Source organism: Manihot esculenta, chromosome 3 (genome assembly GCF_001659605.2).
Source record: "Manihot esculenta cultivar AM560-2 chromosome 3, M.esculenta_v8, whole genome shotgun sequence".
In the NCBI taxonomy this organism is placed as follows: Eukaryota; Viridiplantae; Streptophyta; class Magnoliopsida; order Malpighiales; family Euphorbiaceae; genus Manihot; species Manihot esculenta.
Genome location: NC_035163.2, coordinates 26,278,787 through 26,292,204, shown reverse-complemented (window position 1 = coordinate 26,292,204; position 13,418 = coordinate 26,278,787). Strand labels below are relative to the sequence as shown.

Here is a 13,418-nt window from a genome sequence, read left to right as displayed (position 1 = left end):
ATATATGTATATATGTACACGGAATAATTTTTTCCTTGTGGGCTGCCCGCCACCTGATCGAGCGCTGCACGCACACTGTCGAACAAAAAGGTGGTGATTGGACGACAGCAAGACAGACAGAATGGACAATCTGGCAAATTACTGACATGGCATTAGTTTGCAGGCAGTTGACGATGATACAAGCCGAACGCGCAATGTGGGTCAGGAAGAAGTGGGCTCCCACAAAGAAACAAACATTTTTAATTTTAGGCAAATGCCCTTTTTAAAAAATGATTTAAATTTTGATAAATAAATTGTTGCATTTCACTTCTTAAATTAATATATAATAATTATTTAAATTTATAATTTTTTTAAAAAATAATCACTTAATAAGATTATTAATTTTTCATTTACAAATTAAGAAATTAAATATTTAAACTCTTAAAAATAACTTAATAGTCAATGAAATTTTTATTAAATAAAAAATTTTAATATCTAATTTATTTATATTTATATTGTTAATAGATAAAAATAATAATTTTATAAAATTATTCTATTCATTTATAATGATATAAATTAACATAAATTATTTATAAATTAAATTATTAAAATATTGATTATCATAATATTTATTAAAGATTTTATTATTTTTTTATAAAAATTTAATAATATTGTTAGATTTTTATGTTATTTTTAATAGTTCAACGACTTAAATAAACTATTTTTTTAACCGGATCGTTTTGACAAAATTTTGAATGAACTAAACAGGCCATTTACCTTAATTTTATGTCCCATCCGGATTTGCAGTAAACCATTCGGCAAAGCTCATTTACATCTTAATTAATTTAATTATTGAAAATTATAAATTAAAGAAATATTATTAATAATTATTTTTTCGTGGATAATATAATGAATGATTTCATTGAGCGTAGAAGCGAGGGGGATATAAACAATTGGCAGCAAGCAAAATCAATTGCATGAGCAATTTGACAAGTGTGGACAATGATACTGATACAAGAGAAACCCACGTATTTCAGCTATATAAAAAGCATCATAGTTGCTGAAAATTTTGCAGCCAGTGCCTCCTTATTATTCTTTGTGCAGGTGGGCACACCTAAAAATTAATAATATGTCCCCACTAAGCGCAAAACGGTAAATAATAAACAAAAACGACATACGCATATTTGGATGATTGAGGCGCACTCAAGGCCGCATCTCGAGGGTTTTAAGATTCCAAGAACGGTTCGGAAGAAAAAGGGGGAAGACTTTTCTCGTGCCCACCTTCTAATATTCTTTACACATATATCATACTAATATTTATATTTATATTTATTCATATTGGCTCTTGAAATAATTTTAAAAATATACTCTTTAAAAAATAAATTATTTAAACAAAATAAAATCTTAATTTACAAATTTTTCAAGCTAGAGTTTAAGACCCGTGGGCATTAACTTGCAATAAAGCTACAGCTAAGAAAAGCGTGGAAAATTAATTGATTGACAATAACACACAACCACTCCAAAGGCTATACCATTACAAACTTAGGAAGGAGGTCACTTTTAAATTTACTTTTTCAAAAAATAGCTATTAAAAAAAGTTTTTAGAATATAACTATATTATTTTAGAAACTTTCTAATTAAGATATACTAACTTTAAATTAAAATTTTTAAAAATTTAAGTAATATAGTCTTAATTTAATGTATATGTATTATTTCAACTAAAATTTATTTTACTAAGAAAATTAGTGAAATAGAAAATTGAATTTAAATTATACCAAATTCGTGATAAACTTTCGTCAATTGAATTAAATCAAACCATTATCTTTTGAATCCATATTTAAAAAAAAAATTATACTGAATTAATATTAATAAAAGGCATAAAATTATGAGAGAAATAGGACCGACTGTCAAATGCGTAAAAGTTGATCAATTGCTAATATAATTTTGTATTAATCAAAATCTTCCGTTTTGGGCTACGATCAAGATAAGAAATGAGGCCCACATAAGCAAAGCAATCTCAATCCCCATTGAGGCCGAATATGGTGGGTAACCGGAATCATAAACGGATGAGCTCGTCACGTGTCAACAAAAGATGCACTGGTTGCCACGTGTGAACCTTACGGCTAACACCAGTTCTCGTAAGTAGCAACACAACAGTTCGGACATGAATTGAAAGATGACGAGAGATGAAGATGCATGGTGATGATTAGGAAGGAAAAAAGTGAAAAATGGAGAGCATAGTAGAGTTTATGAGAAACTTAGCGCAGCAGCACGCCCAGGTGGTTCCTTTAACACTCTTCGTCGCTGTTCTGTGTCTCTGTTTAATCATCGGCCATTTGTTGGAGGAAAACAGATGGGTTAACGAATCCATCACCGCCATCATCATCGTACATATTATATCTTCCCTTCTTTACTGCCAGTTCTTAATCTAACAGCAACACTAAAAGAAGAGTACTCTGGCTGCAGTTTGTGATGAAATTCTGAATAAACGTTTGACCTATTTATGTACTGATCTTATGGTCGTAATCATTTACTGTCTTTGTGTTTTCTTTTATTAGGGATGCATCTCTGGAACGTTTATCTTGGTTCTAAGCAATGGCAAAAACTCCCATATATTAAGATTCAATGAAGAGATCTTCTTTATATATCTCCTTCCTCCTATAATATTCAATGCAGGGTATGAAGACAAGCTTTAATTCCCACATCGATCACCATTCTCTTGAAACTTTTACTTCAGTCTGTAACTTGTCTGGCTCACTTGCATCAGATTTCAGGTCAAGAAAAAGCAGTTCTTCCAGAACTTCATAACCATTATGCTGTTCGGGGTGGTTGGTGTTTTCATTTCAGCCTTCATTATTGTTGCTGGTAAGTTGAATCAGTTCAGAACTTCTTGCTTTTCCATGGCCGATGATTAATTCTGGTGCTTTCTGAGTTCCAATATTTTTAATGATACTAGAGTAGGCTGCAGGTGGCTGTTTCCGAGATTAGGATTTTATGGTCTGAAAGCACGTGACTATCTTGGTTAGATCCTGCTGTTCCTAATCCTGTTCTCTGTTAAGTTCCATTTCCAAGTTTCTTTATTGCAAATCTAATGTCTGAAGCCTCATCACTTCAGCTGTAGGTGCAATATTTTCATCAACCGACACAGTGTGCACACTGCAGGTTGGTTGAGTTTGAAACGTCTCTTTTGTCATCCAGCTTCTTTAATGTGGATGTTTTCAGATAATGTATTCTGTTTGCAGGTTCTTCATCAAGATGAGACTCCTTTACTATACAGCTTAGTATTTGGGGAAGGAGTGGTTAATGATGCAACATCAGTTGTTCTCTTCAATGCAATACAAAAGATGGATGTCACAAGGCTTAATTCGATGACTACCCTTCACGTTATTGGAGATTTCGTGTACTTGTTCTTGACAAGCACTGCTCTGGGAGTCACTGTGAGTTTTGAATGTCTGAATCACTTAAAGCAGCTCTATGACAATATTAGCGGTTTCTAATACGAGGGATCCTAAGTTTTTGTTACATGTTTTTGACAATTTCTTATGTTGTTTAGCCATATGTCTACACTCTAGATGATTGTGGCTTAATTTTTCGCTTTTTATGCCAGACTGGGCTTGTGACAGCTTATATACTGAAAACCTTATACTTTGGAAGGTAAATGCCTTTTCAATTTGCCCCACGAGTATTTTCTGTATTCTTCTTTCCAAATTGTGGAGGCCCACTATAAAATACAGAGATCTGAGCTAAATTTGAACTATAAAATACAGGCATTCGAGCATTCGTGAAATTTCCCTGATGGTTTTAATGGCGTATCTGTCTTACATGTTAGCTGAGGTATCATCTGCTTGAAATTCATATAATATGTTAATTAAATGACTGTTCGTGATTTTTGTACGATGAATCTAAGCTGCAGTTTCATTTTGTAGCTGCTGGACTTGAGTGGGATTCTTACTGTTTTCTTTTGTGGGATTCTCATGTCACATTATGCTTGGCATAATGTGACCGAAAGTTCGAGAATCACAACCAGGTATGTAGGTTTGATTATAATGATTTTGATTTTGTAATCCGAATATTCACACTCTTCACTTATCTACCTTTCTTCAGGCATGTATTTGCAATGATGTCATATGTTGCAGAGACATTCATATTTCTCTATGTGGGCATGGATGCACTTGATATTGAGAAATGGAAGACAAGTAAATTAAGGTACCAAATTTCCTATCTATTTATTTAGCTTAGTCTTACATAGGAATCGAGCATTCAAAATTCAAACACCTTGGAAATTCCAATGTGACCTTCGGAGGTTGTCGAGTAGTTAATCCAAACAGCTCGGAAGTTCAAACCAGTATATTTGTGGGCATATAAGTGCATTGAAAATTGTGTGCTGTCTGATTTTCAGTTTTGGAAATTCAATGAGCATCTGCAGCATGTTAATGTTGCTAATATTGCTGGGACGAGCTGCATTCGTGTTTCCTCTCTCAGCTCTTTCCAATTGCATGAACAGAGGAAGAGTATCACTGATTACGTTCAGACACCAGGTTAGTATATGATAAACTTTAATTTTCATAGACCTCATGTTTGAAATCAAGAAATTTGCGGAGAATTCAATTTAACAGTTGATGAATTTGGAACTTGTTATATCTTTAGATAATTATTTGGTGGGCTGGACTAATGAGAGGAGCAGTCTCAATTGCTTTGGCTTATAAGCAGGTGTGCTTTTGTTCAATAGGAATTATTGTATTGTTCAAAATAAAATTCTATAGTAAGATCTATGAGTAATATTTTTCCCTATCTTGTCTTTCTTGGCTTGAGAAGTTCACAAATGCTGGGGTTACATGGGAGCCAATCTTTGCTACAATGGTCACTAACACCATCATTGTCGTCCTGTTCTCCACAATGGTATCAATGTTCAACACGAACTGGCTTTACTTTTGGGAAGTGTTAGTCCATGAGTTCATTATCAAAGTTTAGTTAATAACATAGTTTTTTTTATTACAGGTGTTTGGTTTTCTGACAAAACCATTAATAGTCTATATGCTTCCGCAAAATGCAAATAACCAAGACAATCATCAAGAAGAAAAGATGCCTAAAGAAGATGCGCGTCTACCTTTGCTATCGTTCGAAGAGTCTGCGACAACCAACCTGCAACGAGCATCAGAGAGTTTTTCCATGCTAATGGAAAGCCCTGTGTATACTATACATTACTACTGGAGGAAATTTGACAATGCCTACATGAGACCTGTATTTGGGGGTCCTGGAAGCAGTCACCCAGAATGCTAGGCATATGCGAATGAAATGATCTCGTGTCGATGCTGGCCAGGATACTGGTATTGGAGGTGCATCATTTCTTGGCCAATTTTGCTGAATGTAGATTGATTGATTTGATGATTTGGTTGAGTTTTGAAAGTGTGACTGTTGCTAAACAAGTTTTTTTTTATTTTTTTTTTATATATATATATTTATGTAAATGATTATCGTTTAAAGATATGAAATTTAATAAGGCTCCAGCCAATTCTGCACATACCCAAATTAATTCATGATTTTGGTATATATGGAGCTTTCATGTTGGGCATTGACAATGATAAATGGGAGATTCATTTAATTAAATTTTTTATATTTTTTAATTGATTTGAATTCAATTATAATTTAAATTCCAGAATCTATAAAGGTTAAAAAAATTATTTCTAAAGTAACTTTATTATTTTTAAATTTAATTTTTATGTGAACATAAAATTTAATATTGATTATTAACAAAAATTACTAAACCAGTTAATTATAGAATATATTTTAAAAATTATTAAATTTTTAGGCATTTGGGAATAATTATTACTTATTAGTCGCTTTACTTTAATAAATTCATTAATTAATAATTATATAATTAATTTATATATTTTTGCTATATCTATGTTTTTCCTTCTGCACGAAGTTTAAAATAATTTTTTTACTCGTTAATGCATCTAAAGGAAAGAAAATATAATATCATGAGAAATAAATAATTTTAATTTTTAAAAATATAAGTTATATATTTGAAATTGAAATATTAAATAAAATTTTGATCCGAACAAGATAATAAGAAAGAATGAATGGAAGTAGCTGATGAGATCTTTTGTCCTATGTGGAAGGACTTGATGGTGATCAGTGTTTGGTCGGTGGATGAGAGTTAAGAGGAGATTAGAACAGAGTAATTCTTTTTCTAATTGCACTAATGTTTGTTTCTTTATAGGTATATAAAAATTAAAAATTTTAAAAATTTAGTATATTTTGTAAAATTAAAAAATTATTTTATGAAATTTTTTTGTATTATAAAAATTAAATAATAATTTTTTATGTATTAATTATTATGATTATATGATGTCGCACCATCCCCTAACATTTATTTATCTATTTAGTTTATAAATTAAATATTTCATAATGAGAAGTTTTTTTTTTTTTAAATATAGAATTGTTGCAATTTTTAAATTTAATATATATATTTTTATAATTTATCAATTTGTATCTCAAATGAGACAGAAATCACATTAATTTTTCCCCATTATTGTTGTGAATGTGAAATTTAATTTAATATTTTAAACTGGAAGAAAAATATGATTGAGATAATTATACTAGCCTTGTCATGTTCAGACATATTTAGAATTTTAAAACAGCTTTCGAGTTTTATGGGAAAAAAAACACTTTTAGCAATTATTTGCTTAATTTATTATTACTATTTATTTTTCATTAAAAATTAGGAATTAAATGAACGATGAAATTCCATATGGGAACAAAATTAGTTACAGAAAAGGCCGATAATAAGAAGTACGTGTCCGCAAATTTGATGAGCTGGCACTCAAACACAGCGAGTCTATGGAATTATCGTACGCTTGAGAGTACCAAAACGAGCATCAATCGGTTTCAAGTTTCAAGGTCAGTTGTGGCATTCGCTGTTCTCTTGGTGAAAACCGTTCTCTCGTTCTCTTTCTCTATCTGGCTTCGCTCTCCTACGAAGAAAATTTGATCCATTCTGTCTCTCTAACATCTTCCTTTTTCTTCGTCTTTCCCTGTTTAGACATGGATATTAATACATACATGTTTATGTATAAATGGTTCATGAATGCGGCTGACAAGGTGAATCTGTTGTTTTTGGACAGCTTCCCATAGGTATGCAATGCTGGGTTCTCTTTGTTTTTACGTTTTGTTTATCGGGATTTTGCTCTTTTTTCGCATTATATGATAAAAACTTCGTGCCCATTGCCTTCTTTTTGCTTCTCCCCTGAGCCTAATTTAGTTTTTTTTTTTTTTTTTTTATTGGGTTGTCTTATTTTCTCTGTTTTGTTCATGGGTTTTGATTCATTTTTCACAATGATTAAACATTATTTGGTTATACGTTTTTCGGTTCGTTTATTTGCATTATAGGCATTCTTTAAATGAACTGTTAAATGTTTGTTTTATGTTCAGTGATAGAGAATTGAATTTTGGTAATTCATGCAAGCTAAGTGACCTGCAGGATAATTTAATTACGGGTTATGGTTATTTGTATACAAGCAGAATCTGCATTTGAGTCATTGATTCTGGATTAGTTTTTTGAACTCTTATTTCAGACTTTTGAGGCATTTCTGTTCACTTTGTCTACCCTCAAAGATCATTTTTGAGAATTGTTAGTGTTCTCCGCGTTGGCAATTCTCGGAGATGTCGAGTTATGTGGGCGTTCATGTCTCTGATCAATCGCTTCAGAGTCAGTTCACACAGGTTGAGCTTCGCGGCCTCAAATCGAAAGTAAGTTTATGTTATTGCAGTTTTTGGTTGCCTGCTTGAATTATTGCACATTTGCATAATTTTCTTTCAATGTACAATAAGAATGTTAATGAACTTACGCTAATATTTTTGGTGGGTCCTAGTTTACATCTGTGAAGACTCAAAATGACAAAGTAACTGTCGAAGATTTGCCTCCTTTGATGGTGAAATTAAAAGCTTTTAATTCAATGTTCAATGAGGAGGAGATTAAAGGGATCCTGAGTGAGTCGTTCTCTGACATGAGCAATGAGATTGATTTTGAAGACTTCCTCAGGGTGAGTCATTAATGTCAGTTTCCTTTGTTCAGTGCCTTGTTACAAGCAAAACATCAACATTCGAATGCTTCAACTTTAACTATTTTGGAGTTGTCAGTGTGAGAAATTATATTCTAATGACTACCCAGAGCTGAGAGTGGAAGATAACATGATTTTTGGAATGGGCAGGCATATCTAGATTTGCAAGGTCGAGCTACTGCAAAATCAGGGAAACCAAAGCTTGCTTCAGCGTTTCTCAAGGCCATGACAAGCACTCTTCTTCACAACATTAATGAATCGGAGAAAGCATCTTATGTTGTTCATATAAACACCTTTCTTGGAGATGACCCATTTCTGAAGCAGTTTCTTCCCTTGGATCCAAACTCAAATGATTTATTCAATCTTGTGAGAGATGGAGTACTCCTATGGTATTTAAGCATATTATGCTTTTGTTGTGTTCATGAAAATGATAACTGCTGGGCCTGTAATTTTATCTTGTATTTGGATTCAGCAAGCTCATCAATGTTGCTGTGCCGGGGACAATAGATGAACGAGCTATCAACACAAAGCGGGTTCTTAACCCATGGGAGAGGAATGAAAATCACACTCTCTGCCTCAACTCTGCTAAAGCTATTGGCTGCACTGTAGTAAACATTGGCACTCAGGACATGGTGGAAGGAAGAGTAAGTAATTTCTTGTTCAGATTCGCATGTGCATTATATTCTGATCTAAAGGATTTCCCTTTTGTTTGTCCGTCTGCTGGTTTGTTTTGCAGCATCACCTGATTCTGGGTTTGATTTCTCAAATTATAAAGGTATGTATTCCATGTGATGTTTATTTCCTGAGTTTAATTTCCTATTAATCAAGTATGATGAGTTAGAAAATTATAGTATTTTCAAAATAACACTATTGATTTGACCTTCTAGTAAGAAATGACCTTGTGTGTAAGAAATTGGATGCTTTCTTATCTTGTAATTGATTTTGTCTTAACGTCAACTCTCTGTGGTATTATCAGATTCAATTGCTAGCAGATCTTAGCCTTAAGAAGACACCTCAACTTGTGGAATTACTGGATGATAACAATGTAATGAAATGTTTGTTTTTGAAATGTCAAAATTTTCAATATTTTTTTATTAGTTTTTTTAGTGCTTTGAACAAAATGGGTAATTGCTACAACAATGTGTCCTTCAGGACATTGAGGAGCTTATGGGCTTGGCCCCTGAAAAGATTTTGTTAAAATGGATGAATTTCCATTTGAAGAAAGGAGGCTATGAGAAAACTGTCTCAAATTTTTCATCTGATTTGAAGGTATTGCTTCTTCAGTTGTATATCTGGTACCTATTACAATTTACAATATAAGTTGTGTTATGAGATGAATGTCTCTCGAGGCTTGAATTTAAGGCATGTACACAGTAAATAGAATCATGGCTGAAGTCTTACATTAGAATTATACCTTCTATGGAGCATGTGGGCAATTGGGATGTTCTGGTTTTCATCTGGAAAGGGATCATAAATTAGAGACTTCATTGAGGTTTAATTATTATGGGATTTTTCTTTAGAGCATAAGCATAGTAAGAATCCATCTCTATATGACTACATGAATGTTCAGAACTTATAATTAATGGTCATCCCTGTACCAGTTCTCTTTAAATACTTCTCGAGTGATTGTGAGCTTAAAATGTGAAATAGTGCACATTAAGATGCTTGTAATAATGTCCTTTGCTCATACGTATAGGATGCCAAGGCTTATGCCTATCTACTTAATGTCCTCGCCCCAGAATTCTGCAATCCTGCTACATTGGATGTCACTGATGCCAGGGAAAGGGCTAAGCTGGTACTTGACCATGCGGAGAGAATGGAGTGCAAAAGATATTTAAGACCAGAAGATATTACTGAAGGTTCATCAAATCTGAATCTTGCATTTGTTGCACAAATATTTCATCAAAGGTGAGAAATGAATAATTATGTTGCATTTCCTTCTTTTCTGTTGCAACTTTGGATCAAATTCTTTCCTTTCTTCCCTTCAGTTTGGTAGGTAAAAATTGCACAATTTCTTTAACATTGAAATTGCCTAGGTTTACACTTTAAAGAAGTTATTAGCATGTCATTTAGACAATCTGTTTTAAATATCAGCTAGGTGCAGCTCCTGTTCAGTGTTGATTCTGCAACTCTTTTGAGCCTACCCTTTATAAGAGTGAAGACTTCAAGTGTATCACAGCGTTGCTATGTTTTTATTTATTAGTGTCCCATAGGAGATAATTTTGCAAAAATTCTTGTCATGGGATAGGCAAAACAATAATTATTGTAAAATGCTCCATCAGCTGTTTAAGATATGCCACATTTGTGATGGCACACTTAAAAAATGAACAACTAGATTAAAGTCTGATGGCAGGATTATAAGTTCGTTTAATTGGTCTCCTTGTAACACCTCGATTATACTTCCTTTTTTCTCCTCCTTCAAACTTTGGTAACAAGCTACTCTGATGTGTTTCTTTCCTTTGTCTTTTTCCCTCTCAATTTCTCCCTTCAAGTGGAAATCATTCTGTTCTTCACTCTCTGATCATAATTTAATTTTTCAATTGATAGCAAAGGATGTCTTCTTGCAGGAGTGGCCTTTCTACAGACAGTAAAAAGCATTCATTTGCAGAGATGATGAAGGATGATATCCAGATATCTAGAGAAGAGAGATGCTTTCGGTTGTGGATCAACAGTCTTGGGATTCCTACTTATATTAACAATGTATTTGAGGATGTAAGAACTGGGTATGTGTTCTTTTTCTTAGCAAATAACTTGAAACCAAATTTGATTATGAAGCCTGTGCTCTCAATCAGAAAATAATATTATGAATGAGTTTCAAGTTAATTGGATAATATTAGTTTGTAAAGTCTTAATGGAGTAGAAATCTTACATTTCTACTTTCAATTCATCTATGATGCTTTTTACGTATGGTTTCTGTTCTTTGTTTGCTATGTTAGTGCACTATTCCTTTGTTGGTTATGTCAGAAAATAGTCATAATTTTTTAATACAGAAATTATTGAATCATAAACTTGACTGTTAAATGATTATGCATGCAGATGGGTACTTTTAGAAGTGCTTGACAAGATTTCTCCTGGATCAGTTAACTGGAAGCAGGCAACTAGACCTCCAATCAAAATGCCCTTCAGAAAAGTAGAGAACTGCAATCAAGTGATCGATATCGGGAGCCAATTGAAATTTTCCCTTGTTAATGTAGGTGGAAATGACATTGTCCAAGGAAATAAGAAGCTCATTCTTGGTAATGTCCTCAATGTAGACCTTGTTATGTAGGGTATTGATTTCTGTTTCTACAGAATCTGCATTTATTTTATTTTTACTGAATTATATGTTTCATGTTGAAAATGTATAGTAGAAATCTGAAGCACCAGAGATATGGGTAGCGAAACTTTCATGTCCTCCGTGCTACCTCGACAACCTAGAACTTCCCTTATTTTTCATTTGCTGATAATTCCTTAGAATTGGACCTGAAAAGAAAAAGCACCTTTATCATTATTAGACATAAATTTACTCCAAGTGACTACAGTATATTCTTTGTCTTTTCTCTTGTGATTTTTCACTCTGTAAAAAACCTTTTTCCTCAACTATAATGGCTGTGTGCACTGGTCCAAATATGCGTTAAACTGACAGGATCATTTCAGCTTTCTTATGGCAGTTGATGAGATATAATATGCTTCAGCTCCTGAAGAACTTGAGATCTCACTCGCAAGGGAAAGAAATAACTGATACTGATATTCTAAGATGGACAAACTGGAAGGTTAGAAGTACGGGCAGAACTTCTCGAATTGAAAGCTTCAAGGTTAGCAAATGTTGTTATTTTACGCCAACCATCATATCCTGAACCTGTGGATCACAAATATTACAACGTATTTGCTTGTTCTAAAACTTTTTCAGGATAAGAATCTGTCAACGGGGTTATTCTTCCTTGAGCTTCTTAGTGCTGCGGAGCCTAGGGTGGTCAATTGGAACCTTGTTACCAAGGGTGAAAATGGTATGCAAGTTTGCTAGTGCCATTATTTTGGTCCAACAACAAAATTGCTTCTTTTTTTTTTTTTTTTTTTTTTTTATGTTTTCATTTCTGAAAGATACTGATGGTAATTTTTTTGTCTTCCCGTCTTCCTTGATATCAAGATGATCAGAAGAGATTAAATGCTACATACATAATCAGTGTGGCAAGGAAACTTGGCTGTTCCATCTTCTTGTTGCCTGAGGATATCATAGAGGTAGGAATGCTAGTGTGATGTACTGCTAAATTTTCCATTTTCAAATTGCAACTTTGGCAAGCCTAATGTGGTTGTGAAGACTGTACATTTTCTTGAGAGTTTAACCAATTCAAGGGTTCACCAAAATTTGCAGACTTGCAATTTATTTCTAGTCTACAATAGATGTGAAAACTAATGCAATTTGAGTTGATGTTGTTGTGGTGGCAGGTAAATCAGAAGATGATTCTCACACTTGCTGCCAGCATAATGTACTGGAGCCTGCAAAAGGCAATGGAAGAGGGAGACACGTTTCTCTTTACTCCGGATGCATCTCCGGCACCCTCTGTTTGCGGTGAAGATGAGAGCACCAGAGCCTCTGTTTGCGGTGAAGATGAGAGCACCAGAGCCTCTGTTTTTGGTGAAGATGAGAGCTCAACTCTGGCGGGCGAGCTCTCAAATTTAAATATCGACGACACAGCCTCCGATACCACCATCACCTCACAGATGGAGAGTGAGGAAGCTCCCGGAGGAGAATGAGCGATTAACAAGGAGGTTTTCCACGACAGTGTACTGGGTGGAAGTAGACGAAAGTGAATGTACAGTGTGCAGCTAAGTCTACTTATCTCTTCCTTTGAAGCAAAAGCAAAAGCAAAAGCAAATGTGAAAAGGAGAGCCAGAGAATTCGCGTCTTGTAAATTTGGTTTTTATGAATGAAAATAGAAGCTCGATTTCAACAAGTGTATTTTATTCGGTCGGTTTCTTTACCGGGTCAAATCCAACCCGGATCTAATAATACTGAATTAAAGGAAAGTAAAGAAGGATTTTATATTTTATTATTTGAAAAGGGAAAAAATGTGGAAAATAACCACTAGTTTATGGGAGAAAATTGTTATGTATATAAAAATAGTGGGTATCCAATTTTTGTATGTAGTTAATTTTTAATACATAATTTTGTATAAAATATTATTATTTAACCCATATATATTGATTTAAGTACACACTAATTTTAAAAAGTTACATAATTAAATTTATTTTTATAAAGTTTATGAATTAAATAATTATATTTATAAAAAATTATTATTAAAAATTAATAACGAAAAAGTCTTAAGTAAAATAATATTTAACAAAAAAATTACCTAGAATTGAACTATTTGTTAATAATAATACCTGATTTTTTTT

The 13,418-nt window shown here is 33.1% G+C and overlaps 2 protein-coding genes across 2 annotated transcripts; both read left to right on the top strand.

Annotated features, from left to right (window-relative positions):
• Positions 1 to 2,110: 2,110 nt before the first annotated feature.
• Positions 2,111 to 5,394, top strand: LOC110611149 (sodium/hydrogen exchanger 4). Its single transcript, XM_021751296.2, has 14 exons — positions 2,111 to 2,366; positions 2,538 to 2,656; positions 2,747 to 2,844; positions 2,941 to 3,000; positions 3,095 to 3,141; positions 3,222 to 3,416; positions 3,587 to 3,633; positions 3,747 to 3,813; positions 3,906 to 4,006; positions 4,084 to 4,185; positions 4,379 to 4,517; positions 4,627 to 4,689; positions 4,795 to 4,878; positions 4,978 to 5,394. Exons 1-14 carry the CDS (start codon positions 2,208 to 2,210, stop codon positions 5,257 to 5,259), a joined length of 1,563 nt encoding a protein of 520 aa, XP_021606988.2. The 5' UTR covers positions 2,111 to 2,207; the 3' UTR covers positions 5,260 to 5,394.
• Positions 5,395 to 6,910: 1,516 nt separating this feature from the next.
• LOC122721232 (fimbrin-1-like) lies at positions 6,911 to 13,073 on the top strand. The gene is made up of 15 exons (XM_021751266.2): positions 6,911 to 7,116; positions 7,557 to 7,731; positions 7,854 to 8,024; positions 8,193 to 8,431; positions 8,515 to 8,686; positions 8,779 to 8,817; positions 9,019 to 9,087; positions 9,195 to 9,311; positions 9,739 to 9,950; positions 10,610 to 10,765; positions 11,079 to 11,278; positions 11,679 to 11,836; positions 11,932 to 12,028; positions 12,169 to 12,260; positions 12,468 to 13,073. The coding sequence occupies exons 2-15, from the start codon at positions 7,645 to 7,647 to the stop codon at positions 12,774 to 12,776; spliced, it is 2,118 nt and encodes a 705-aa protein (XP_021606958.1). The 5' UTR covers positions 6,911 to 7,116; positions 7,557 to 7,644; the 3' UTR covers positions 12,777 to 13,073.
• Positions 13,074 to 13,418: the final 345 nt, after the last annotated feature.

Coding starts and splice junctions, on each gene's coding strand:
- LOC110611149 (XM_021751296.2), top strand. CDS start 2,208: ATGGAGAGCATAGTAGAGTTTATGAGAAACTTAGCGCAGCAGCACGCC. Junction 2,845..2,940: donor AGCCTTCATTATTGTTGCTG/GTAAGTTGAATC, acceptor ATACTAGAGTAG/GCTGCAGGTGGCTGTTTCCG. Junction 3,814..3,905: donor TGTCTTACATGTTAGCTGAG/GTATCATCTGCT, acceptor TTCATTTTGTAG/CTGCTGGACTTGAGTGGGAT.
- LOC122721232 (XM_021751266.2), top strand. CDS start 7,645: ATGTCGAGTTATGTGGGCGTTCATGTCTCTGATCAATCGCTTCAGAGT. Junction 9,088..9,194: donor AATTACTGGATGATAACAAT/GTAATGAAATGT, acceptor TGTGTCCTTCAG/GACATTGAGGAGCTTATGGG. Junction 9,312..9,738: donor ATTTTTCATCTGATTTGAAG/GTATTGCTTCTT, acceptor TCATACGTATAG/GATGCCAAGGCTTATGCCTA.